Below are 27634 nucleotides of genomic sequence, written 5' to 3'. Positions count from 1 at the left end.
AAGAAGTTCTAGCTAAAGAGCAGACAAAAGTAAGCTTCTTCTTAGCCTGCAATTAAAGAGAAGGCCTTATGAACAGAAAATGAAATTTCTGCAGCTGTAGTTTGTCAGTAGGTCTAATCTGAGCAATTTTCGGTCAGAGCAAAACAGGAACCTGTCTTCCTGACATAATCTATTACATGCATTAAATCTACATTGCTCTGAGAAATAGTACTTTAGCTTTTATAACTATTTCTGTCTGTACTTTCACCTACACAAAAATGCATTAACCAGATATCCTGTATTCTTGTCAAATTCTGACTTTGCTTGCTCTGAATTTATCCTGCAGTAGACAGGTAACTGTAAATACATTATTACCACAATCCAATCACAGCAAATATTTTGGAGCGTTTGGGAAAATATTTCACCTCCTTGTTTGTAGCAATTGACTTGATAAAGTACTTTGTATTTTATTGTAAAATTATTAGCCTGATTGATTACTAGGACATAAGGTCTGAATATCTTCAACTGGAGAAAATTGCTACAGGAAGGAAGGTACTTTGCCTTCCTCTGAAGCAACCTAATTTGATGTGGTACAGGATTTTATGTGAGATATATATTCCATTCCTGTGGGAAATATAATTTTCCAAACATTTTCTTGTGAGGGTTTTGTCTTTGAATAGGATGACATGCTAGACTGTGTCACTCAGAGTCTTAGAGATGTACCAGGCTTCAGGCACTCAGCAGGCTTTTGCTTGATTCTTCTCTCTGAACACACCAAACCAGGAACATTGGTGACATCTGGAAAATAAGGACAGATTACATCAGAAAACTGCTGGCCAAATCAGATTTGCATCCAGAGGGATCTGGGATGGTCACTGTGGCCCAGGAACTTGCTAATAAGCAACCTCTCCTCCAAGGGTGAAAAGGCAAAGACCAAAGACGTTGTTAACCAAGGAGTGCTATTGTCCTCTGAGAAAAGCATTGGTGCCTCAGGTCAGCAAACACTATCAGGAGACACAGTTATCTAGTTTTGTGTATTAGTGGTTCTCAAAAAAATTACAGTGCTGGAGGCTTGGGTACTACCACACTGAAACATCAGGGATTTGATTGAATTTTAAATAGCAGTAGCATTAAGCACTTCTGAAAATTATCATCTTCTAATATCATAAAACTGTCTGAAATGCTCAAATTTGCATTCAGATCAGCAAAATGTCTTCATCAGAATTGCCTGAAAACATCAGCATTTCTATATGGTAAGTATGCTAGACTGGATGAGAATTTATCCATTTTCTTAATTCAATAGTTTCATCAATCCACCCTTCCTGCTTTCTTTCATACAAACTTTTATCCCACATATGATAATTTCTCTAAGAAATTCCTGCTACCTGCTAGATTTCCCCTCATAACCTGTGGTCTTCTGCATTACTTAAGGCAAGTTTCACACTTTTGAAAATAGTTCATTTGCAACAGACAGTCATTTCTGTTCATTCAAGAGTTTGATACAGTATTAGTCCTCTTAATTACTGTTTACCATAAGATTTTTATGTGTCATAAAACATGCTTGTCCTGGGAGCTCTGACGCAGCTGTTCTGAACTTTGCGTCAGAACAGCTTCTATTCCTCAGTTTTCTTCTTTTCTCTTTTTTAAGCTCAAAAATCACAAAATATTATGTAGGAATAAAAGGCCCCAAAAGTGCAAATTCCATGTAAAATATAATTTTATCCAACCTTGTGACAATAACAACAGACAATCATTTTTGTTTTCCCAGTAGGAATGTGGGCAGAGGTTATTAGCTCTCAAAATCCTGGAGCAATATAGAGTACCAAAGTAAAAATCTGACTTCCCCCATAAACAAACTTTCTCCTCTAAGAAACACTTCGATCCACAAGTCTATTGAGCAAAATAAACATGAATACTCAAATACAATCCTTATGTTTCACAAGAGGGAAGGTAAGAGGAAAATATCACATACAGCAACAATAACCAGAAAATGCAATAATGAGAGTCTCTGTTTTGTTGGTTCACTATCTACCCCTGTAACCCTTCATCACTACCTGAGTACTTTTGCCAGACTGATTGTGAATTTCTATTCTGTATCACTTAATGCCACCTACCTCATTATAATCCTCTTGACAGCACAGAAGAGATGATCTGATGGAGCAAGCTGACAGAAATAAAAGATATTTTAGCAGAAGAAAGCTACTTTAAACAATATGTTTCTGAAGGGAAATTAATCAAGGACAAGAGCAGCAACAGAGTAATTCTTCAACAGTTAGGACATGAAATACAGACTATTGTGTAAAACACAACTTTGCCAAATTCCGTATGGGAGATTGAAACACAGCACTATGGGCAGATTTGCAATAAGGCATTGGGGCAATCCAGCAGTATCCTTATGTAACAATCCTAAATGGAATATCTGTCAGTTAAATGGGATTCTGCCAGTTTAATGACAAATTCAGTCTAAATATCTGAAGATCCTTCAAATTTTGGGATGATTAAAAATTGGACATTAATCTATACATAACCATTTGGATGATGACATTTTGAGCCTTCTCATTGCCAGAAACTTATTAAAATTTTATTAAATTTATCTCTAGTATCTATGCACCTACAGAGGATCACCTAGAACTTGCATTTTTGAGTTTAATCATTACTGCAGCAGATGCTATTATTTTCCCTCAGTAGAATCAAATAGGTCCAAGAGCAATTTGGGTTAGTCTCGATCAGCACTTTCCAACACATTAATTCTATTTGGAGCTGGTTCATGTTTTTTGAGGGGTTATGCTGTTTACATCATGTCCTGAAATGTCTTTAAACTGCAAATTGCAATGTGAACAAAGCGTCATTTGCAGCTAATGAAAACTTGTTTTATGAGTCAGGCATGATGCAAATCAATTAATTAGTTTAAAATAAATTTTGGATCTTTATTTTGGGGTTTCCTACTTTTGTTTCTATGCAGTTGCAACATTAGTGGATGTTTTTTCTAAAGCACAACTTCCTCTTCTTATAAATTAAATCCAGGAATGACATGACTCCATGATATGAAATCGAAATAAATTGTTAGATATTTAAAAGAGAATACATTTTATAAGACTCAGAATTTTTTAAAATTTCTGATTAACATGATCGGTGGCATAAAAAGTTGAAAATTTATTTTCCCTTTGAGAATTACCTTAAGAATTCTAATCCTGTGCTGTTAGCATTTAGCCAGTGAAGAATTCTGGTGCTCTTTGTTGGCAGAAGCAATCTATCAATCCCTGGAAGAGACACTTTCTTTGCTTTCTCTCAGCAAAGAAAACAGCCCACACCATTACCAACCTGCAAGTGCCATGCTCCATGGTAGAATGGGATGTCACATCCCATTAGCAGTATGTTAATGACACCTACCTTGAAACATAATTTTCCGTTTTCAGAGCTGATGGGTATTGGATTATGGTTGAGGTTAGGGTTACAGGGGGACCTTGGTGAGTTGGAAAGTTCTGTTTGTTCTTCATGTTCCCAAATAAAGCAGGTTGTTCAAAGCAAGGCCCTAAAACACTAGCTGTATTAAGTCATGGGATGAAACACGACTCTAAGGCAATCAATATTTTCTCAGGCATTCAAGCAAGAATAATTATTTTGGAAATAGTCAATCAACTTCTTCATACCAAGAAGTGACATTATGTCTAAATCTCAAGTAATATTTCCTGTCTTTAGTGCCTTACAACACTGCATACTATTTAATTTGCATTCTTTTTTTCTTGAGATTCGGACCAATTGGAAAAATTGTACAATGTCAGTTCTAAAAAGCAACTTTTTTCTAGAAATCAGACATGTTTATAGTTTGGAAGACCTGTTTTCTCACATTAGCTAGCATGACATAAGGCCATAATTTAAATATACTTAGCAAAAATCTGTCTAAATAGAGATTAACAGATATATGCATTTTCACAAATCATTTTGGCATCTGAGGTCTGATTTTGCTATTTTGCCTTCCCTGGATCTTCTTGAGGCAACTGTAGGAGAAATAACTAGAAAAGCAACATTGGCAATGTATTGGAAAAATGATGGTTACAGATGGTGTAAAGAATGCTATCCTGTTGAAAATCTATAAAGACTTGGAGCAACATATAAAAGAAAGAGATATAAAAATACTTTATAAAATCCAAAAGCATTCTAGTTTAGCAGAATGCTTTATCTGCAGAGTTAAAATACACTTTAAATTTGAAGGCAGGGATTGTAACAGGTCATGTCCATAGCATTGCTGACCCAAGGTGAAGTCCAAGATGCTCCAAGCTATATTGTCAATGCCTTCAACAGGATAATACTATATTCCCTACTTTTAATAATGTTCTCAGCTTGACACCATCAAATTATTATATGTTTCTTTTGACAAAAGTAAAGTTTGTATTTCTCAGAAGTCATTACATATGACATTTGCAATTGTCATTTTTTTACCTTTTATTTTGTAATAATAAAAGTGACGAGGTTTACTGGAACACAAAATCTAACCTATTAATGTCCAGAACGACCATCTCCCAGGAGAAGAGTGGACGCTTCACCAACGCTCTCATTACCAACATCAATTTTCTGTGCATGCTAGGGTTTCCATAGAGGTGTTTGGATGCTGACACAAATGTGAGATGAATGAAGACTGTGGGAATCTGTGCGTAGGTGTGCAGTAGCCAGGCTGCTGGGAGTGGAGCGTGACTGATGTGCAGATAGCAGGCTATGTGTGGAGAATGATAAACGTGGCAGGGGGGAGGGAAGAGGAGTGCACTCGTGAAAGGGAACTTGCTTTCCCCTGCCTGACTTTGCAGCACACCCCCTCTTTCAAGGTTATCTCCTCTCTCCCCATATTCGATTACACTTGACAGTGATGAGTGCTGCAGCCAGATGCGACACACTTATTTTGCTGAACAATCCCAGAGGACTTTGAAAGACAGAACAATCCCCCAGCCAAGGAACAACTTAGGTCTCCAGGATACAAGCTGGGCATTTTTATTTTTTCTTTAGAAACAGAGATTCAAAGCAGCTGAGGTTATTTGTAGACTGAGGTCAAACCCAGCAAATATCCAGATTATCAGTTTTAAGGGATGACTTTATATTTACCCAAAAGTCCTGCTACACCAATATAAAGCATTTGCATGACCAGTCCTTTCTGGGACTTCTGTTTTCAGTGATCCACTCCAGTCACCAACCACACATGAGGTTCCCCAAGGCTGGCCAAGAGACTCAGACAGACACACAGGGCAGACACAAGGCGAGGGCTCAGAGGAGCCTCTGGGAGCCCCTGGCCCTGGCCTGGCCCTGGCTGCACCCTGGCAGTTTTCCTCTATAGGTTTTGAGTTAGCAAAGGGATATCAATGCTCTCTTTCCCTGGTGCTGCAAAAATTTTGTACAACTGTTGTTGGACTGTCAGGGAAGGATTCTGAAGCCCATTGCCAAGCCCCTTCCGTTATTTTGTGTCTTAGCATTTGAAAATACTCCCCATAGGAGTGAGTCCTCACCAAAGGACTGGGTAATCTTCTTTCTCCAAATTTCCTGCTTACATCATTCTGTGAAGGGAGGATGAGCAAGACCAATTAAAGAGTTTAAGTTCATTGTAATGGCTGGTCACTTTAATGAAAAACCCTATATTCAAACACAAGTGGCTGTTCCATTTTACTGTGTTCCTGACTTTTCTCCGATGAAAGCATGAATTATTTGCAAATCAAAATATGTGTACATATTTTGTACATTTATATAAGTGTATATTTGTACTCTTGTACATTTTGTACATTTATATAAATGTATGTATACACATACAACAGGGGACAGGTTTAAATTAGCTATTGGGAGGAAATTCTTTGCAGTGAGGGTGCTGGAGACTGTAAGAGGTTGCCCAGAGAAGTTGTGAATGCCCCATACCTGGTAGCGTTCAGGCCAGGTTGAATGAAGTTCTGAGCAATCTGGTCTAGTGTAAGGTGTCCCTGGCCACGGCAGGGGAATTTGAAATAGATTATCTTTGAGATCCTTCCCATCCCAATTGAATCTGTGATTCTGTGAAATTTAGTAAAATTTCTAAATTCTCAAGAATTTGTTACACTCCATAGCAATTTGTTTCAGGAAAACATACTGTTTAAGTGTTACATTTTATTTTTCACTGGGCAGTTTTTCAGCTACCAGCCTCTGGTTATTTTATATCTAGATTCAAGGTGATGAGGGTATTTATAACAAGGATTCAAAACATTATGCTGAAAGAAGGTGACACTAATAGACACTGAACTTTCCAAAGCTCCTATTACTGTTCAACTGTGACTCTTTTAACATGTTTTACCTGAATTCATTATAGATACAGTCTTCATAGACTCTTAGAAAATACTTGAAGTTTCCTGGCAGTATTTCTGTGGCAATGCCTATTATTCATCCAAGTTGAACTGGAGGATCTAATCCTTGTTTTGTTTGGTGCAATAAAAATACTGTCCACATAAAGTTACCAACAAACTGTTATACAATCAATGACCAACTGAGCAATGGGATCAGTCTTGCCCTAGACTTTTGCTTTTACCTGTAAAAATTTGGCATACCAAATTTAAAAATATCTGCTTCATTGGATTCTTTCTCTCACCGTTCTGAGACATAACCCTCACACTGAATGAATTTTAAAATATTCAGTTCAAATCCCATGAAAGGCCAAGGCCAAAGACTTCAGTCACATTACTGCTGAAATTCAAAGTTAAGACTTGACTGTACTTTCTTTCCCTACTGCTGCTGAGGTTATTGTTAGCAATAATTTTACTGAGAAAAGAAGGTGGATTAAAAAAAAAACTTCAAAAAGAGAAAGAATGAGTGGTTAAATAGCAGTGTTCTGCAAGATACACTTAGAATCAATCATTTTACTGTTTCCTCAGCCACTCTAGTGATAATAAATCCTGTATCTTTCTCCAAGCTCAGTGGTTGTGCCAGCCCTTCATCCTGAGAAACTTCGTGTGTCCTGTACAGGACTTCACAGGAGGATTTTGGATTCAGGAGAAAGCTCTGCTCAAGGGGTTTATTTGGTACAGCACACCAGCATGTGCAAAAGGAAAAGCAAGCCTTGAAGATAAAGAAATGGAAAAGGAGGCAGGGAAAAAAAAAGTTATTTGCAGCTCATGACAGATATTTTGTTTATTGAGGAGTTCTTCTGCCTTGACTTACTTTCCTTTGGTAACTGGAACTGGAATTCCATTGGTCTAATTTGGAAAAACATTTTTCAATCTACAAGACTCATAGGCAAAAGAGATATGCACACAGAACTGACAAGTATTTTGTCTCTCTAACCTCCCAGTTGCAGGTAAGGTAATGGCTAAAGCAAAATCTGCAAATGAAATCATGTTTTCTTTCATGTCAGCTCATTGGGAAAAAAGTTACATTTCCCATAAGAAATGTGATGGTCTTTCTCCCTTCCTTATACGTGGAGGTCCTGACATATGATCTGCACTTTTTCATTTGGTTCAAACTCACCAGTCTGCTTCTAGGATACAATGGAGTTTGAGGAGAAGACTTTGTTAGTCAAATGATCTTATAATGGAAAAACTGTTCCAGAATTTTCCAATGGCCTCACTGCTCTGGAAAAAAAGCAAAACCAACAATTTAAAAACAAAAAACCAAAGCAACAAATGAAACCAAACAGTCCCTAAACACAACAAAACCAAACAGAATAAAGAGAAGCCAAACATTTTCCATGTCAGCATTGGTTAAAACAAATGGGTACAGAAGTAGGGATGCAGTTACAAGATGCTGTGGTTGCAGGAGCCACTCTACTACTGAAGAAATAAGTCATGAGCTACAAACCTCTGCTCTGTATCTGCACCTTGCACCAGCTGTTAGAAGCAATGAGTGATAGATTCCAGAACCTTCTTTTGAATTTTGAATTCAGTGTCAGACCAGAAGCATTAATCATTGCCTTTCAAGAAGCAAGACCTGGTAGTTTTCTGTGGTGAGAGAAAGATGCTACTGTTAAGTTTGCCCCTGGGATGCTGTGAAGTTGTTTCACATTGTACAGTGACCAAAACTTAGTGGGAGCAATAAACCCAAATCTCCTGACAGCTGGTAAGTAGCAATTGTAAGGAGGAGCTTCTGAGCAAGCCCACTCTGGCTGGGATGCATGATAGGAACTCAAAAGCAGCACTCGGATAACTTCAATACCTGTAGCCAGTTATCCTTCCCTATCCCCTGAGACTTTTGGGTTTTTTTGCAAGTCAAGACATGGGGTATGGCTAAACATTGGCCATCTCCCCACCTCAGGGCTGGCAAGGTAATGATGCAGAGTATGGGTAACATCACAGTTCACCTCTGTCTCCACATCAGAGATGAAAGATCCAGTCCTCTGGGCAAACCAAATCAGCCAAAACCTGACTACTCAGAGGCATTTCCAACTGACAAATACAGCAGAAATCTCTCTCTATCCTAAAGCACTCTTGGGCAAAAGACAAAATATGTTTCAAAATGCAGGGCTAAACTTATATACGCAGTGCAATACTGCAGATATAATAGACTACTGGACCATGATATACACTTTTGTGTTGGTCCTTCCACAGACAAGATCCTAAAAAAACATTTAAATACTTTAAATTATGATATTACTAAAACTTTAAAACTCTGAGTGGTTCCATATATTAAATATACAGATACATGTGGATAATTTTATAACCATAATTATCTCTCTTTATAATTGTAATGGTTTGACACCAATGAAACTCCAAAACTGTGTGTAGTTTTATATAGTGAATATATGGATACATATGGATGATTTTATAACCATAATTACATATCTTTATAATTGCATTGGTTTGTGTACACACACAAAAAAATGCTATGTTTAATAGTCTTTCTCCCAAAATATCAAAGGTGAAACAAAAACCATAGTTTTTCACATTCATGTGATCCCTTTGGGGCAGTTTCTATACTCTTTTCTTCTGGAGCTCTAGATATAGCATCCAGCCACCAGGAGAGTAGCAGGTACTGCAGATTGACTGCAATCAGAGCCGTGTTCCCTTTTAAGAGAATTCAGTGGATGTTCCAAATGGAAAGATTTTGGCTTAACTTGGTTTCATACCTACATTCACAAACAATGCTGCCTCAATTGCTTTCAGTCTCAAGTGTGCATGACTAACTGGTAATTTCCTGCATTTGTGACATTCCATGATCTTGCTTGATGTTGCCAAAGTTTGTGACTACACAGAAAAGCAGTGGCAGGTTGAGAGTGAATGACCCCCGGTAAGTTATTTTGAAATTGCCAGACTTTGCTCTGCAAGTTTAGTCTCTCATAGCAACGTGGGCAGCATATTCTGTGCTGGCTTCATTAAAAGAAAACGATTCTGTCTTTCAGTTAAAAAAAAAAGAAAAGCTGTAACTGTTGAAGCAGCATGCACCTAATAAGAGACTCCTAAATCTGGCTCCATCATTTCAGTCTGTGGACTAGCAGAACGGAGCTTGCAGAATCCTTCTCAAGTAAGTATTCCTTTCTCTTTACTGCATGGTTTTCTGTCTTTTTTTTTTTTAATTTAAAATTCATAACAGGTAGTAAAGAAGTCTTCAGCCTTGAATTAGTGGTGCTGCAATATGACAACTGGATGCCTGCTTTAAATATGAATTAACATGCTCTGTTGTTTCATTTGGCAGACATTACTGTCTTTAAAAAGAAATAGTTAATACATTAAGGTACAAGACAGCAAATTATATAGATGGAGCTTCCTAAAGCTGCAGTGCTGGAAAGCTAATGAAATGATTTATAATTGACTGTCATGATAGGGTTTTTTTAAATGAGTTATGTATCTTTTGTTTGCATAATGCACATCATGGAACATGTCTATTGGATCTCATCAAAACTGGAATATGTATTCTGAATGTGCTACTGGCCATTAACTATGAAATTATCAAAATAATTTATATCTTCAAGAAAGGAAATATTCAGGCAGTGGCATTAATATTAATAAAGTTAATATGTACACATTAAACCTGGCTCAGGTTTGTATTAAATGATGAAAGAAAATATATATAGTGCATTACTTTGTCTAATTATACAAAGCATTAGTCAAACATTGATAAACCCAACAGAGTATAGATGAAAAAATTGTATGAAAAACAACAGAGATGCATAACATTTGCCAAAACAACCAGCACTTACTGTAGCATGCTTTCTGCAAGAGGATTTAAACAGCTCTGATGGACATGTCTCTTTAATATAATGAATGAGGTGGGACTATGGCCGTGGAAGGAAAATAAATAACAATATTTTGCTTTGTGTTTAAATTGCAAGTGTTCTAATAGAAAGGGGTTAGAAACAGGCAATGCAAAGGGCTACTTTTAGATTTGGTATGCAAACACACATATATCCGAATACAAACAGACCTTTTTTGTTCTTATTTAGTCATACCTGCTTATCACCAATTCCTGGGACATGCAACTCTGATTGCAAACATGCAGGTTTGCAGCCCTCAGCAGAAATATATTATAGCTGCATCTGAGGCATTACAGCACCAGAACCAGTATTCTGGAAACATTTAGCACAAGCATATACTATACCTCCAAGTAGTATTATTTGCCACAGTTTTTTATGTAGGGAAAATTGTGCTGCAAAAAAATTCACACTGTTTAGTTAACTTCTGCAGAAAACTACATAAATACTTCCCTCCTGCTCAAGTTACCCATCCCTCAACAACCCATGGTAACAGCAGTCGAAATTAAAATTACCACTTATAATTATTAAATTACCACTTATTTCTCTCAGTTATTTTCAAATTACTCAGAACAACAAATTTTAAAACATACTTCCATTCCAACTCATTTATATGCAAGGCAAGATTTTTTTAAAGCAAACTTTTTCAGAACATATTGAAGCATGGAACTGGAACAAGCATTTCCTTATTTACTGTGTAACAGACATAGGAGGTTTTGGCAGATTATGTATATGCATAGATAAAGAATTGAAACAGAGATAACAGAATTACTGTGTTCCAGGTATGGTGAACAGTAATATATCCTTCCTTTTGCAAGCAGCATTAAGCTTCCCAAGGGCCAACTCTGAAGAGCCCAATAAATTAGAAGCCAATAATGGAGAGGTTTATTCTGCCATTTCACATTCCTTCCCAAAATCTCAGGAAGGCACAGCATAGTAATTACAAGACCAGTGAATAGTGATATTTATGGTACCATCCCCACAAGACTAAAGGAGACATCAGTGAGCAGAAATGCCACTAACAAGCTTAGGCCATTTGCACAGCTGTTACACTTTCCCAACTAGAGGAATCAATCCTTGATAGCTATTTCTGAGACAGACTGGGAGGGTGAGGAAGAGAGAGAGAACTGCCTTTGGGAAGCCTTCAAAGGGAAATGGTGCCTTCATGATTGAGGGGATTTCCCAGGTAAAAAAGCTTATTCCTTCCTTATACTTTGTGATTTCCTAATCCTGCAAAAAAATGATCCTAATGAAATCCAACCAACCTAGTACAGGTCTATAGCTCTCATGAAGTCAAAGCCCCTATGGGGGGGTCAGGATTTGACCCACTACAAAGAACTGTGAATTTTTGTATTATGCTCTGGAACAACTTGGCCTAACACATAATTCACTGATTTGAATAAGCTCATTGGATGGGGGAAAAAAAAAGAGAGAGAATATCATAGCAACATCTTATTCCTTTGTGGTTTATGCACTTAACAAAGACTTACCTTCCAGTCTTAAACTCCGCACTATGTTTAACATTTAATTAGCAGAATTGCATATTCCTGCAGATATAAAAGAAAGATGACAAGAAAAACACTGCTGTACTGAAATATCTCTTCAATACTCCTTGAAGCATCAATGGGAAGGACTTTGAGTGGCCTTAGTTCACCATTTATGTAGTATCAGATCAGAAAGGAATATTATATGGCTTCAGAGACAGCAAGGCCTTGCAGATTGTGGCATCCAGCATAAATTAGGAATGGATTAAAGTAAAATAAACTGGTATATAAAATATCTTAATTTTAAAATATAACATAATTAATGTGTGGGAAATATTTTCATTCCACCTGAAGGAAAAGGCATTGTATTTTTATCCTAAGCCTGATTTTACATGAGAAAATAATTCGATTCCTCTCATTCTTCCTCTCTACTGTCTTAAATTTTCCCATGCTTTTTTCCCCTCTTCTTAATGATGGTAATGATGATAATAATAACTATGATGATTATGATCATAATAATTATTATAATGATTATTATTATTGGGAATAAAGAAGAGAGAAAAGAGAGAGGAAAATGAGGGAAATGGTGTACCTAATTTGGAAAGCCCCATGACACTGCCAGACTTCCTCAAAGAAGGACATTTTTAAAGACTAGGCTCAAAGGATTTGACACTTTCCTAAAATAATACACATTTTCAAGGAGCAGTGGAAGCAACTAAGCCTCCTCATCTGTGTATTCTCAGAAGGATCAATTATTTTACATCCTTTCACCAAGCAACTGCAAAGTGAGCTGGAGACACAGACTCAGGTGCTAGTGTAATGCAGATGACCTACAGCTCTACCCATCCCACAGCACGGCCACAAAAACGGTACAGCGTGTGAAGAAGAGCTCATGGAGCAGCTGGCTAAAGCAGAAACTGAGCAAGAAAAAGATGATGTTGGCAGAGGATAGAGAGCATTTTGAGGACTCATTCTCAGTCAAGGTACGCAGCCGCGGTTGGTCGCTTAAACACAAATCTGATATACAACTGTGTTCTAACTGTTATTCACAGGTGCTATTAACTCCTTCTAGCTAGGAAGATCTGTCTCTCTTGGATGGGGACCAAAATTTCTCAGGCAGGTGATATCATTAGCTTTTTAGTGCTAAGTTCCATCATAAAGAAAAAGCTGTAGTGTTTGCACTCTTAAGCTTGGCCTAACTAGACCACTAATGCATTCCTCACACTGTAGATCAGCCTCATTTCATTTTGTATTCCTCTCTTCCAAGCAGTCCATTGTCTGGACTGTGGATAAATAAAAGTTCACTTAAAACACTTGGAAAAAATACAGTCTGCAACTTCTTTTTTCTGGCTTTCCTCAGCAAGAGTAAAATTTCACTTCATGGGAGAGAAAAAGGCCTTTGGTAATTAAGGGTAGCCAAATGTCATTAGCTGTTGCCATAAGTGCCTTGTGTATATATTTGAAAAACTTTAAAGATGTGTGCCCATGGTGCCATTTTATACTGCTAGGGAGCAGCCAACACAACAGCCAACATCTTACAGCTGATTCTAATTTGGCTGCTTGCTCAGTAATGGAAGGTGCTCTGACAGGATGATATTGAGTGCAGTAAGGGCCTGTGTCCAATGGAATGTTGTGCTGGAACTGTAAAAACAAAATTGGTATACTAAAACATTTTGTGCTTGCATTTTTCTCTTTAATTTTTCATTTATTTTTAAATCTATAAATATAGCTTGCATTTTAGTTGGGTGTCTGTCTCTAATTTTACTGCAGCTGCAGCTTTTGCCAGAGAGCAGTGGCTCTGTTTTCAGGGTGGTGCAGGATTTATACCAAAAAACCATCTCTTCTCTAATGCTCAGCATTTCTTACAGGTCTATCACAGCTCTTTCTGGTATACAGCCATAAATTAAATGAATCAGACTTATGGATGTTGACAAGAAAGATGACACAGCAATTTGTTGCCTTTAGTTTAGTCACCCTGTAGTTGTAAAACAGATAAATGTTTTACTCATCATGGTGGAGAGGTTGATTAATGAGAATTTAGAGCAATTTAGATCCATTCTATCTTTAGATTTAGATTCAAGGCTGAATGCAGACACTGTCCACCATGCAGATTCCTGCACAGAAACAGAAGTCTCTGCTCTTTAAGACACCACAGTAGCTTTTCACCTCCTTTTCGTGCCAACAAAATCTACCATTTCTTAAGAATCCAGACTGATTTAATGGTGGCAGTACTGGTGCAATTTTCTGTTTTTCATACCATGTTACAAATCTACCAACAACTGATAAAGAAAGGAAAAACCCATTCTAACTTGTTCCCATAACAAGTCATGCATTAAAATAAAAGAACTGAATTTTCATTCTACTGGTCCTGAAGACAGCTAAATCTTACAGACTCAGAGCAAATGTCTGCTTAAATTCTCCTTAGGGCTGAAACACTTTCAAGCAGAATCTAGTGATGTAAAAAACAATACATACAATCCTGACTACATCTCCACTCCATTTGAAATTTTTTGTTCTAAAAGGAAACAGAAATAGTGAAAGTAATATTTAGTGAAATTGATTTTTTTCTGTGTGAGGCCTAGCATCCTAGAAATAGATAATTATTAACTTGAAAATGTGGTAGAATTTCTGGAGAACAACTATATAGAATAATGCTGAGAAGACTTTAAGGAAACGCTGTCTTGATGAGGAAATTGGTGTAGGCAACCTTATATTAAATATTAAAAGCAAATTTGTATTTGACAACCATTACAGAAAAAAAAAGAGAAAAGGAAACCATCTGTTGGAAGAACACCTAGAGAGGAACATCTGTATTATTTAAAGGGGTAAACTGAAGCGCAAAATTGAAAGGTTCATAAGACACTTCAAAATTAACTGCATTAAGTGTGAAGAGGACTGGATAAGATGTGATAAAATTTTCATTTAAGGCAGGAGGGAAGAGAACTTCTGAGCAAGAATGGGCACTGGGAGGGTTGGGATATAGCTATTTTAAGAGTGGAGTATCTGCTGGGGGATGTACATACCTTTAGGGCAAACTGAGAACTTTGAACGGAATGCCATTCCTACAAATTCTAGTGACTCTGGCCCTGCTGCTTAGGCAATATTTCTGAATAGTTGAAAAGTTGAATGAAAACTAGGAATGCAAATTCAGGAAATACACACCAATATAATGGAAAACTCATTCTTTGCTTCAGCAGGAGCAGCACAGACAACAGTGTTATTATTAATCCAAAATCTTGGAGTCTACCCAGTGACTCTAAAAGGCTCTGGAACCAGACATATTTGCAATTAAAATAAACCTCAAAAATCAAATTTACTTTTTTGTTTTAATAATAACTTAAAAGTTTCTTATGAATCTCAAAATGTGAAAAACCTTTATGCATATTTCTTTTTTTTTTTAATTGTAGATAATCTGCTGAAGATATTCTTGTTCATATATCAACATACTTTTAGATACAGAAAAACTTAGTACTAAAATTGTTGAATATTGTCTACTTTGGCCCAAAAATGATCAGATCTTCCAGAGCTCTACACAAAAAAACTTCTAGTTGTCATAACAACATCCTGCAGCAGATACAAGATAGCTTGTACTTGCTTTTAATACAATAAGCAAAAGTTAACATCTCCTGAAGATTAAAAAACAGGATTATTATTTAAAAGGGAGGGTGGACTTAATTTTTTTCATTTTTAATTCTCACAAAATTCAGCTATTAATTTAGAATCTTCAGTCAATAGCCTGTAGAAATATTCCATTGCATCAAGTCATATTTGGGGGCAACTCTGTTATGCTCCACGTTTATACAAAATATGCAGGTTTCTAATAATGTCTTTGTAAAGTGACACTCAGAATATAAAGAAGCCTAAATTTAGAAAAATACTGATGTTTTCCTACGGAACAAGTTTCCTAGACAAATTCCTGGATGATTCGATCTTGTCGAATGCAATACTAAGTCATTATGAAAGTCCCATTTAAGCTGTGATCTTAACTATCATTCCTTTATAAGTGTTCCAGATCCAACAGTCAGTTTACCAGGAAAGGATCAGTGTCATCCTGTTTATGTTTTTATATCAAGACAAAAATAGAAGAACATCTTAGCCATTGCAACACATGAAATTACAAACTGTATCCACTTGTGTCCCTAGAAATGTTTTACTTATGAGCGAGTCTTGATGGTATCTGGAGTTGTCTCCTTGATCAGGGCCACATGGTGCAAGATTGGGTATCACAGAAATGCATAGAAAAATACAGTCCTTTCCTAATTTAAAGAATACAGTCCCTTCCTAATTTAAAGTCCAGTTTAGACCAAAGTGCAGGTGCTGATCAAAGGTCAACACACTAGACAATGGCAGAGCTGCTGATAAAGGACAATCCTATTTACAGTGAAGTGTCAGGTCAGACAGTTTTCGCTTGATTTGCACAGACATATTGTTTTATTCCAACAATGGTGCACTTGATTTGCACAGACTGTTTTATTCCAGCAATGGTGCACACCATTTCTAGAGTAGGGCAAATTAATGCACAACTTCTTCTCTTAAGACTATTTTAATGTTAATATGACTGGTTTAGAAGAATTTAGTAATCTGGCAAGCATCCACCTAGCTGAGGAATATTGTAGTAATAAATAACAAATGAATTTGAGCTCTCTGAAGTTATCTATTTCCAGAGTACAGCCCAGACTACTGCAGCAAAGTATTGCTATTCACAGTCCCACCTGCTTGCATTGGAACAGGAAATTCCCTATATCCACAATGTCTTCAAATTTAAATATATAAGGCAAAATAACTTGAACACTTCAAAAAATAAGTCAATTAACATATGGAAAATAAATCATGAACATCAATTATTAAAAAGTTCAAGATATCAAACATTCAGATTTTTAAGCATATTTTGTTTTAATAGTCAGATTCTTTATTTGTACACATAATGGAAATAATTTCTGCAGGTCTGTTAGTCTCTAGAGAATGTTTTGGTTCTCAAGAGAGAACACTGAGTAGTTACTGTTACTACAAACTTTGATAGCACCAATCTTGTTCTGACCAAGATTCAAAGTGATTAATGTGAAAAGATCTGTATAATTTAAGTAAGAAGAATTATTTTTCATTTTGCAGCTGTGATAATTTTTTTCCTAATAACCAGGTATGTCTGTGTCATATGTCTAGAGTTATTAAGCAGAAATCACCTGAAAAAGAGAAGCAGCAGTATAAGCAGTATGACACCCACAAATGTTATGTACCTTACCTAAATTACTATAACCATTTATCTATGTCTATACCTATACATATATTTTACTGCTATGCAAATAAAATCTCTCTGAACAAAGGAGCTCTTTTCTGACACTAAAAGAGAATTATATGATCCATTTTTATTGGCTGTAACACAGACCTTTTAAATTCATACCTCAAAATTTGCACATAAGCAACGGATAGCTGAATTTATGCTTGTAGTTAACAGCTTTATTCATATACAAAGGAGCCCAATCTCTCATGAACAAAAAAGCTCTTGACCAAATAGGTACAAGTCATTACAGGTTCTGGCACAACAGTGAGGCTTTCTCTGTTTCTGAAGCAGGCATTATTAATAAAGTCCATTAAAACTGCAGAACTCACACTTTGCCAAGCTCTAATGGATCTGGAAGGCAAAAGACCTAAGATGGATTAGCATAGATCCTATGTATTTCAGAATCCTGTTTGCTTCAAGAGCTACATTAAGTTCGTACAAGTCTGTATTGGACATACTGAAAAATCCCTGAATTCTGGCTTTGCAAGGAGAGTAGTGTTGTATTGTTCCCTGACTGCATTGAAAAGGTCATGAAAATCTTTTTGTTGACAATTGAAAGCATTTGCCAGCCCTTTAAAGTGTTAGCATTCGCATTCAAGTGAGAGAGGCATAAATTCATCTAAAACAAGACAGTGTGAGCAAGATTTATGCATTTTTATCCGCATTATCTCTGTGATCAGGATAATGTTTGTAGTATGCAATGGAATGGCACAGTCCCATAGAAATATGGAAGCATTTCAAAAAGTAATTCCACTAAAAGCAATTGATTTCTGATGTGTTAAAAGGATCTTCATGTTCCCCTGTTATTTGCAAAATTAATGTACTTACTATGTTAATTTGAGAGATTTGCAACACTTCAGCAGCTTTTATGAACTATGATTTAAATGAGTGTTGGAATTACCAAAGTGGAGACAATAAATTCTACGCAGTAAGTAAAGTGCCTTGTAATGAGGGACCTAAATGTCTGCTTCAAGAGCACATGTAACTACATTTCAGCTCAAGCTGCTGTTGACCTGTCAGCTGTGCATGATATTTTTAAATGTGCTCTTGTGTTTAAGGGAGGTCACTCAGTTTTCTGCTTGTGAGTCTCTTCTCTTTCTCCACTTGCTGCATTTGACAGTGATGTAAGCAGAGTCTGAATCCAACCACACAAAAAGGGGTAAATCACTTCCTTTCACCCTTATGCTAAAGTAAGGAGATGCAAAAAAACCAAAAAGCACTCTTTCAAATTTATCATTCAGCCATTCCTGTGGTCATTTCCTGTGGCAACACACCATTGGGACACTACAAATATCCACACTGACTACAAAGTCAGACTATAGTCTTTAATCTCACTGAAACTATTCCTTAGGTTCCTGAATATACAAACCAAACATAGAAATTCTTCACTTCACAGTTCAGACTTGCCTGTCTATAAAGACAGTGAAAAATGAGAAGAACTTCATGTACAAGGTACTGAAAGAATTTATCTTTACTACTCCAAGCTCATTGACAATGTTGAAATATTGTACCTTGCTTTGGATCCTAACCTTTAAAAATTATTTTAGAATTAAAGTTATGGCAAAAAACAAGCAGGTAGAAAGTGCGAATCATGTTTGGTTTGCTTTTCTAGCAGATCTAGCAGATTTGTCACTAACTTTTTTAATAGAACAGCAAACACTAGTAGCATTAGAACAATATAGCATGACCTTCTCTACTATTGGATTTTAAAAAGCCCTGAAACAGAACCAACCCAGACTTTACTTAGTGAGAATTGATCTACATCATGGTAGTTTGATTTCCAGTTCAACAAACAGGGATATATCATATGTTGCTTTGGGTCAATGAAAGCCCATGCTCATCCACTGAACACTCAATACCCTGGAAAATTTGCATGTCCTATAGATTCTGTTCATTAGTATGGCTAATTAAAATGATGAGAATTTGCTATTGAATTAATGATGAAACATGTGCATTATTTGGGGTGTATATGGGACAAATGTGGTGGGTGCATTATTATGCTTTCCAAAGACATGCCTTTTGTCTTACAAGTTAGAGGGGGATTTATGGGAATCCCCCTTTCAGTGCCCGTATTTGACACACAGACACGAAAGTAAATGGAGCTGCCGTCGAAAGGCTCCATTTCCCCAGTTAAGCCAGAGGGTGCTGTGCCTGGAAGACCAGCCAAGCAAGAGGGGGGTGGCAGGGTGAATGAAGAAAGAGCGTGCAGTGCATGCACCGCTGCATGTGCACCAGGAGCAGGAACCGATGCAGGCAGGAGCCTCTCTGGAGATTTGACAATGAACAGTTACTCAAAACACTGCAGCTCCAGCGAGGACAGCTTTGAGTTACAGGGCAGCACAAGGTCAGAAGATAAAAGCTTTGTTAAAAGCAAAAATAAGGATGAAGGCTATCGACCCCATCGATCAAAGCACTGTCAGAAAGGGGGTGAAAAAACTCACGGACTGGAACACTCTTCCCTGTATCCAGCAGAAGTGGGAAACACAAGCCAAAAGCTGCAGAGGCAGAAGAAGACCCACAAGAAAAGCAGTTCCTCTACATCTGACTTGAGCTTGGTGAGTCAAGGATCATCAAGTTCATTGTCTGTTGTGGAAGAAAAAATAGAAGCTAAACTCAAATTCTCTCAATTTATTAATGAAGTTACTTTCAGAGTGCTTGATCCCATGAGCCTGAGGGCATACCGAGCTGCTAAACTGAAAAATGCTTTGCCATCCAGTGTGAGAAGCCTAGATGATTTTCATATTAAGAGAAAGTCTCCTGAAAACTGGAAAGAAAACGTTCTAGATGGGAAGACCAATGAAGAAGTAGACTTAGAGACTCTGAGAAGTGACGATCTCGTGGCTGGAGCACGACCACACAAATTAGAGAAATCGTTGTCCCTGGATACAAGTCCCTCTCTCAGGTCATTTGATAATGGTGTCTCATACAGAACAAGACCTGGCTTGCCAGTAGAAATTATGATTTCTCAAAGCAAAGGAATGCCAGCCACAAAATCTGCATCTCTTCCTAGAAGTACAAGCATGGTGAGCTCTCTCAAATATTTTTTTGGGGTGATGTATGACAAGGATTTACACTTTAGCATGACTATTAGAAAAGCGTTTCTATCTTCCTGGGTGGGTTCTTACCATGTAAACAAATTTTTCTCCAGGGTGGGAACAAAGAGGGAATGTTTATTTTTAGTAGCTCAAGGAACCAGCTGTAGAAGGTATGGGAGGAAGGAAGAGCAGAATAAAACACCCTACAAATCCTTTTAGTTTGATTTCTGGAAGATGGCTTTACAAGATCAAACAAGAGGGTTATTCCTGCCCCGCAATGAAGCATGTGTATAGCCAGGTCAGCTTGATATAAGCAGACAAGGCACCTTCAGAAAAGAGTGAAGAGAGCACTGTGGCAGACCATTCAGGTATTCAAGGTCACTAGTTTAGAACTTGCTCAGGTATCTCTACACCAAACAAGAATGCTCAGTTAATGTGTTTAAGTACTACTGAGGGCTCTGACATCCCAAAAGTGTTGCTAATGTTTGTTGCTAATGTCTGAAATTAATACATAACAGTTAATACATTTATACATATCACTTGATAATTTCTATTTTGATGTGCTAAAAACAACCCAAGCAACCACAAAAGCTTAAGAAATTAAAAAAAAAAACAAAAAAACAAAAAAAAAAAACAAAAAAAAACCCACAACAAAAAAAGGCTGAAGCTTTCTTCTATGGTAAAAATATTTATGTTTTTAATTTTTTCTTATGAGATTCTTTCTTTGGATGAGGAAGAGGTATTTATGCCTGTGAAGGAGAGCAAAGGGAAATTGTTGTTTGCTAGCATGGCACAGTCTGGAACCCTGAACTGCCAAACCTTGCACTGATATAATATGTTAGTATGTCTCCAGAGTAGTATTTGCAATTCCACTAAAACAATAAAGGTCCAGGAACTATTGCTTAAGACTATACACATGTACACAGATGTTGCTAAACTGGGAGATATTACAACTGCATTATTCTTTAAAAAGTCTATTCAAGTTTAAAAACAAAGAAACAAAAAGTTATTTTATTTCACAGAGGACTGCAGCAAATAGGAAAATATCCTGGTCTTAAGAATTTTACTCAAATTTCAGCAAATTGAGCTTAGGATTTTATGTCCTTGGATGTTTTGATTGCTACTATCAAAGATATCTGGAGGGAGAAGAGGTGAAAGGTAATGAAACAGAGAAAAATTGCACGCTGTCTTGTGTCACAGCTCCACAATGAGAGCTGTCCTACCAAGGGCTGAAGAGGCTTCAGTCTGAGCCCATGGCAGAGTATGCTGTTTTCAAATTTCAATTAAGCATCTGTCAGAGCATCTTTTCCAGTGGACTTGATTATATGTACAGATTGAAACTTCCAACCGATTGAGTGCTGACTGACTGAGCACTGCCAGTGCTCTGTAATTCCACACAGTTAGTGCAGGCATCAGCCTGCTCCAGCTGAAGCATCACTCTGCTCTAAGCCTCATCATTTAAATTAAACACAGTAGTTACCTGACATTTTACCTCAACAAACAATGCCTCCAACTGCAGAGCTCAACATGAGAAAATAAAGGAGTGGCAGGGCAAAATATAAGAGCAAAACATGTTCAGCCTCATCTAGAGATTTATGTCTCCTACATGCAAAAACTTTGACTTCAGTGTAATTTATTTAGTGCCAAGTCTGAAGCATGCCTAGCAAGGAGCAAAAGGATAACTGTATAGCCTTGGGTTTCATTATTGTAAAGATACTTTAAAAGTTCTTGGTTACGTAATGTTCATTTGAATGCTCATAGAGAACATTGCTTAACTGTTCCATGCTTTAGTTGCCAAGTTATTACTGGTGTGCAGAAGATAATCTCTGAAAGAAATTATAAGTTTACATTGATTTAAATATAAAACCTGGATAGCAGAGGTATAAGTACATATCCTGAAGAGCATGAAAGAACATGCCTGAAAGTTTGAGATTAAAAAAGCTGCACCTAATAAAAAAAAAAGTGTGACTCAGAAGATGAATGCTGTGACATTGCCTCCTGTCTATTATATTTTCTGAAGACCCCTGAGGTGTCCAAAACTGCCTCTCTGCTACTGTTGATTGGATCCAGACCCACTAACGTGATTTTCAACTTTTAGACTTCTCAGAACTAGTCAAAATGTTCCATTTCTGCAGCAAGTGTTTACTGGTTTGCAAACAAAGGCTGCTGAAATGAAATCTCACAAAAAATCCAACAGTCACTGTAGAGTTATGCAGAGGAATTTCTGGACAGCTAAGAAAAAAAAAATATACTTCATTGTGTGACTGAAGTTAAAGGGAATTGTGATAGGTAGAAAGCAATTCCAAAATACAATGGATATGACCTTGGTGTGGTCTAAATATTTTAGTAACCTGGCCAGCAGGATGAAATAATTTTTCTATGTATTGATCTAAATTTGAGGTCACTGGACAAACAAGCAGGAAAGGAAAATGATAAATTAAATGAACGCAAACCTCTGAATCCACACCAATGTAGTGGAAGGTGTGCAACTCGGGACTATGTCACACTTCCAGACTGAAATGATATGACCAGTTCAGTGGGCTGAAAAATGCAGGAAATGTCTGAAAAGGGTTGGACACAATGGAAAGTTTCTAAGAGGAAAGGAAAGCTTGTCAGAGTCTGTCAAAGGACAGATCAATACAGAGAGAAATGTGGATGGATCCAAACAATACGTATATTTTTCTTAGGCTATGTTTCAAAGAAAACCAGGTATGAAAGGCCTGTGTCTTTTAATACATATTTTATCTCAAATATATTTGTTCCAAGTAACCAGTACCTTCAGGAAAGCTTTATATACCACTATTACTGTTCCAGGAAGAAAATACAGGTTAAAATTTAATTCTTAAGTAATCATACAGGAGTGTGACATCAGACCTGTGTAATTCTGCAGCACCTTGGAATTTGAATCAACCTGAAAATTACACTTCAGTAACTTCAGGAATACATGAATGAGGATCAAATTTCCAGCTATGTCTCATCTTTACACACCTGCTTTTTACCTACACAAGGAACCATATAACTCAACATTAGACACTGACTTTTCTTGGTCATTGGAAATCAATTTCTTTCTTAGAAAAGCTTTATCTTTCCATCTTACATTTAACTGCCAGTAGTACATATTCTGTGTGCAAGAGGACTTAGAAATAATTTTTGACCTCACCATTGCAAATATATGTATACATAACCTCAGGAATTGCACATTTCTCATCTCAGAACATTTCTTTTTATCACACAAAATAAATACAAGCAAACCTGATCAAAACAAATGACTTACTAATCTGCAGAGGCTGTCTTAGAAAACAAATTTGGGTTGGAATAATGTGATTTCTACATTTTAGAAGTTAAGATCACATACTGTAAACTAAGACGGAATAAGGCTGGTGGTGAGAGGCAGAAACTTGGCCATGCTTCACATGAATTTGCCATGCTTATGGAGCCATATACTCCTCATAATCCTCCTAATCATTCCCTAGACATCCCAATATATTTGGATCACAGAATATTCTGCCTTGGAAGGGATCCACAAGGATTATCAGGTCCAGCTCTTAAGTGAAGACTCACACAGGGATCAAACCTGTAACCTTGGCATTATTAGCACCAGGCTCTGGCCAACTGAGCTAAGAATGTTAAGGAGTGGGAGGGACCTCAAAGGCCATCTAGTCCCAGTTATCCCCACCTTGGGCAGGGAAACCTTCCACTAACCCACATTGCTCAAGACCTTGCCCAACCAGGCCTTGAACACTGCCAGGGTTGAGGCATTGCCAGCCCCCCTGGGCAACCTGTTCCAGTGTCTCACCACCCTTACAGTGAAGAAGTTGTTCCTAATATCTAAAATAAATTTCTACTCTCTTGGTTTGTACCTTGTATTCCTTGTACTATCACTGCAATTCACAATGAGTCCCTCTCCAGCTTTCCTGTAGCCCCTTCAGTTGCTGTAAGGTTGCTGTGAGCTCTCCATGCAACCTTCTCTTCTCCAGGCTAAACTGCCCCAGTTTCCCCAGCCTGTCTTTGTAGAAAAAGGTGCTCCAGTCCTTTTTTCATCTTCATGGCCCCCTCTGGACTTGCTCCAACAGTTCTGTTTCCTTGTTATGGGCACACCAGAGCTGGATGCAGCACTCTGGTGGGGTCCCACAAGGGCAGAACAGAGGAGCAGAATCCCCTCCTTGACCTGCTGCCCACACTCCTCTGGCTGCAGCTCAGGACACAGCTGTTCTTCTGGGCTGTGAGCACACTTTGCCACTCATATTGAGTTTTTATCAACCATCACTCCCAAATCTTTCTCACAGGGCTGCTCTCAATCAGTTCTCTGCCCAGGCTGCAAGTGTGCCTGGGATTGCTCTGATCCAGATGTAGGACCTTGCATTTCACTTTGCTGAACTTAAAGTCTGAGAATAATTTACTGGGCCTGCAGAGCTGCACCAGTGAAGACAGATGCAATGGCAATTGCTTATTTCCTAGACATCACCTAGTTCAGGCTGGTGCTTCATGGTGCCGTCATACTCCCTCCTGTGGGATTTAGTCTCAAGGGCCAAACTTTGACCCCATATAGGCAATTCAATTCCCCACTGTAGCCTTAGCAAAACCAGCTGAAAACAAAGTATTCATTCTTACTGTGATTTAAAGCAATGTATGCCCTAAAGGATTCAATTTCTATAGCCCTTGAGATAGAAGGGGGCAATTGCCTGCTACAAAGGATGACATCCTTATAAAATGCAGATGAATGAAGAACAAGGTAGAATAACACCCTTTTTCATTCCTCTTACAAGAAGTCATTATGACAATAGCTATTGTAAAGAAGAAATATAACTAGAGTAGATGTTTATATAGGATATTGAGAAGATTCAAAGATTCATGCTTAATCCAGGTAGGCTGCTTAATTCCTAAGGAACCCTGTAGGTAGCCACTGAAGCACAGTGTCACAGACATTAACACAAACAAGGAAAATTTTATTAATTTCTGCTGTATTACTATTTGTTGTCCACGACGATTCCTACTGATCATTGTAGGCTCTCTTGCAAGACAATTGTCTGAGCATAGGGATGTTTTCCTGAAGGTGCACAAGCACCTTTAGAAATCACAGCCTCAAACACCTGAACTTCACAGGCATGAATGGGTTTGGACCATTCTCTTAAGAGTTGAAGTCAAAGATCCTTGTGGTTCCCTTCCAACTCAGAATACTCTGTGAAAACTAGGAAATCTGTAAGGATAGAGGAAGACTGTCACGCAAAAGCTGTGGTAGAATTCCACAGCAGTAGAAAATGCCACCAATCTCCCATTCTAAAGAAAATTTTCTAGGGCAGTTTCTAGGTTCTCATTTTCTAGGGCACCTGAGTACTAACAGAATCTTGCTGAAAGAGCAGACAAGATTTTGTTGCTCTAGGTCACAGCTCTTTTATACAAGGTTTTGAGTCCTCTTTCAGCCCTTCCAGCCTGCCACCATGATATAAAAATAGGCATTTGCTTTGTTCTTGGATGAATACCAAATCTTTCATATCTATTTACAGTACAGTGATGTTTACAAGTAAGATTTGGGTTTAAATGCATTATAATGGAAAGTATATATTGTTTCACTGACTCATGCATCCAACATGCTAAAAAATAAATAGCAAGAGGTGGGACCAGAAAGAAAGGGTAATGAGGTTCTTTACCCAGGTCAGTGATCAAGCCAGCAGCCAAACACCTGAAAAGTCTTACTGTGTCCTACTTTCTGGTCTGTTCCTGCTCTTCCAGACAGGTGGGTCAATGTAGAACTACCCTCAATAACTGATATGGTGAAGCTGTGGTATCTCTAGATTATCAGAGGAAAGTAAGAAAGTGAACTACATCAGTTGCTTCAATTCTTTAGCATGATATCTACATGCCATAGCATATAATTAGGGCCCTTTATGAGTCTCATACAGCAGTGGAAAATGTCATATGGCCACCTTTCCTGACATCCTGGCCTCTTTCTTGCCATGGTATTCCACATGACACTGCACAGTTTGTTCCCCTCTGCTTTGCAAATTGGAGGTGACCATCAGGTCATCAGTAGCCTAAATCTTTTTTGTCAAGATGGGTATTAAAATAGATGGTTTAATTCCTTTAACATAATCTTGATTGAAAGAAGATGGTGTTCACTTCTTTTCACCATTCAGAGATACCAGGCAAATACAACAATTTTAAGACTTACTAGTTTAAACTCATTATTATATGAAGTGAGCATAGCCACTGAATTGCCAGCAACATACACCCTAACAACTTCCCTCTGTTATTTTTCCTGCATCTGCAGATTCCTGAAAACAGTCCTTGTGTCTGGCAATACTGAAAAAGAATCTCAGGTCCTAACAATTGCATGTGGGTGTGGAAAGCCAAATACTAAATCTTTAATTATCTGGGGCTGCTGTTCCTTGGTACTTCCAAGGATTTCTAATGCATCATTATAACCTCTCTCCTCTGATACCAACACTGTTTTCCTGTACACCACTATTATGAAATGATCACTCTGGGTATAGTAGTAATGAGTAGTATTGCAAAAGTATACACCAGTGTGTACACCTGGAGCTTCCAGGGTAGGTAAATTAGCTTTATAACACCGCATAAGTGTTAGGCAGCCAAATAGTCTAGGCTATAAAATCTGATGGCCAAAGGAAATGGTAGTACCTTCTGAGCTCATTTTATCTGAAATCAAAGACAAATCTAATTTTCCACTAATCAAGGTATCTCAAATATATCTTCTCAATCTCTGAGAAGACTTAGCCATGTTAGGCTTGAAGCATGGAGTAGTATTAGTTGTACCAGCAGCAGCCAAGCTGGGGCAAGGTATAGCTCAGCAAAGACTAACAGTCCAAGTATTTAACCAGCTTCACCAGTTAAGCGCAGAGTGCTGGATCCTCTCTCTAATTTCCTCTTTTTTTCCATGACATTTATGGTTTGGTCACAGGACGTGGAAGCCAAGCAGGCCACGTGCAATTTCATCCACAGCTAACACCTCCGGTCCCAGCGCTGACTCCTTTTCCCAGGGCTGAGGAGCGCAGCAGCCCTGTGCTGTAGGAGAGATCAGCAGAATGTTTTTAGAGCAGCAGATGTGACATCGTTTCACAAGCAACAGAACGAGCAGATGGTGTTTGGAGAGTTCTCCTTGCCTGCTCCAAAACACCTCCGTGGGGTCACTAATGGAGCCTTGGTCTCGTCGAGCGCTGCACAAAGCGACAGCGCTCCCAGGATGACGCACGTGGTCATTTACAGCTTCCCAGCTCATCAAATACAAATTAGATCAAAATCTTCCTCACAGAGCAGAGACATCTACAAGGCAGTGCTCAAAAGAATAAGCTATTTATTCAAGACAGGCTAAAATAGACAGTCTGAGCTGCTTCCCAAAAACAAGAATGTGTTTTCAATGACATTGTTTCACCATGAAGTTTTTTATAGTTAGGGGTTTTAATTCAGTTGTCCTCCCCTTTCTGCCCTCTCACCCCCTTTTTTTTAGAGAAGGAAAGCAGCAAGTGAGTCAGGAGGGAGATATTTGTATGAAGGAAAAAAAAAAACCAATATTGCAATGGTGAATTCCTGCACAGGATTCAGAGCTCCAACCAGAAACCAAAATCATTTTCCAGCAAAAGCTGCTATTTGCCTGCAGAGGGGCAATTATTCAGACAGAGAAAAATCTGAGCCCATGCAGTTCACATTGATTTTGGTA

General features: G+C 37.9%; 1 protein-coding gene across 5 annotated transcripts in view; it reads left to right on the top strand.

Annotated features, from left to right (window-relative positions):
* The first annotated feature begins 9346 nt into the window (after positions 1-9346).
* The window catches only part of BEGAIN (brain enriched guanylate kinase associated), a 159667-nt gene continuing 141379 nt past the window's right edge, over positions 9347-27634 (top strand). For 3 of the 5 annotated variants that reach the window (XM_058027115.1, XM_058027114.1, XM_058027113.1), the window contains exons 1-2: positions 9347-9435; positions 12500-12629. In XM_058027115.1, coding sequence (XP_057883098.1) covers positions 12579-12629 — 51 coding nt within the window. In that variant the 5' untranslated portion in view covers positions 9347-9435; positions 12500-12578. Of the gene's footprint in view, positions 9436-12499; positions 12630-19203; positions 19948-27634 lie in introns of those variants that run through there. The other 2 variants (XM_058027117.1, XM_058027112.1) reach the window with 2 other exon arrangements.

This window comes from Melospiza georgiana, chromosome 6 (genome assembly GCF_028018845.1).
Source record: "Melospiza georgiana isolate bMelGeo1 chromosome 6, bMelGeo1.pri, whole genome shotgun sequence".
Lineage (NCBI taxonomy): Eukaryota > Metazoa > Chordata > Aves > Passeriformes > Passerellidae > Melospiza > Melospiza georgiana.
The sequence above is the reverse complement of the archived record's forward strand: the minus strand, read 5'-3'. Positions and strand labels throughout refer to the sequence as shown.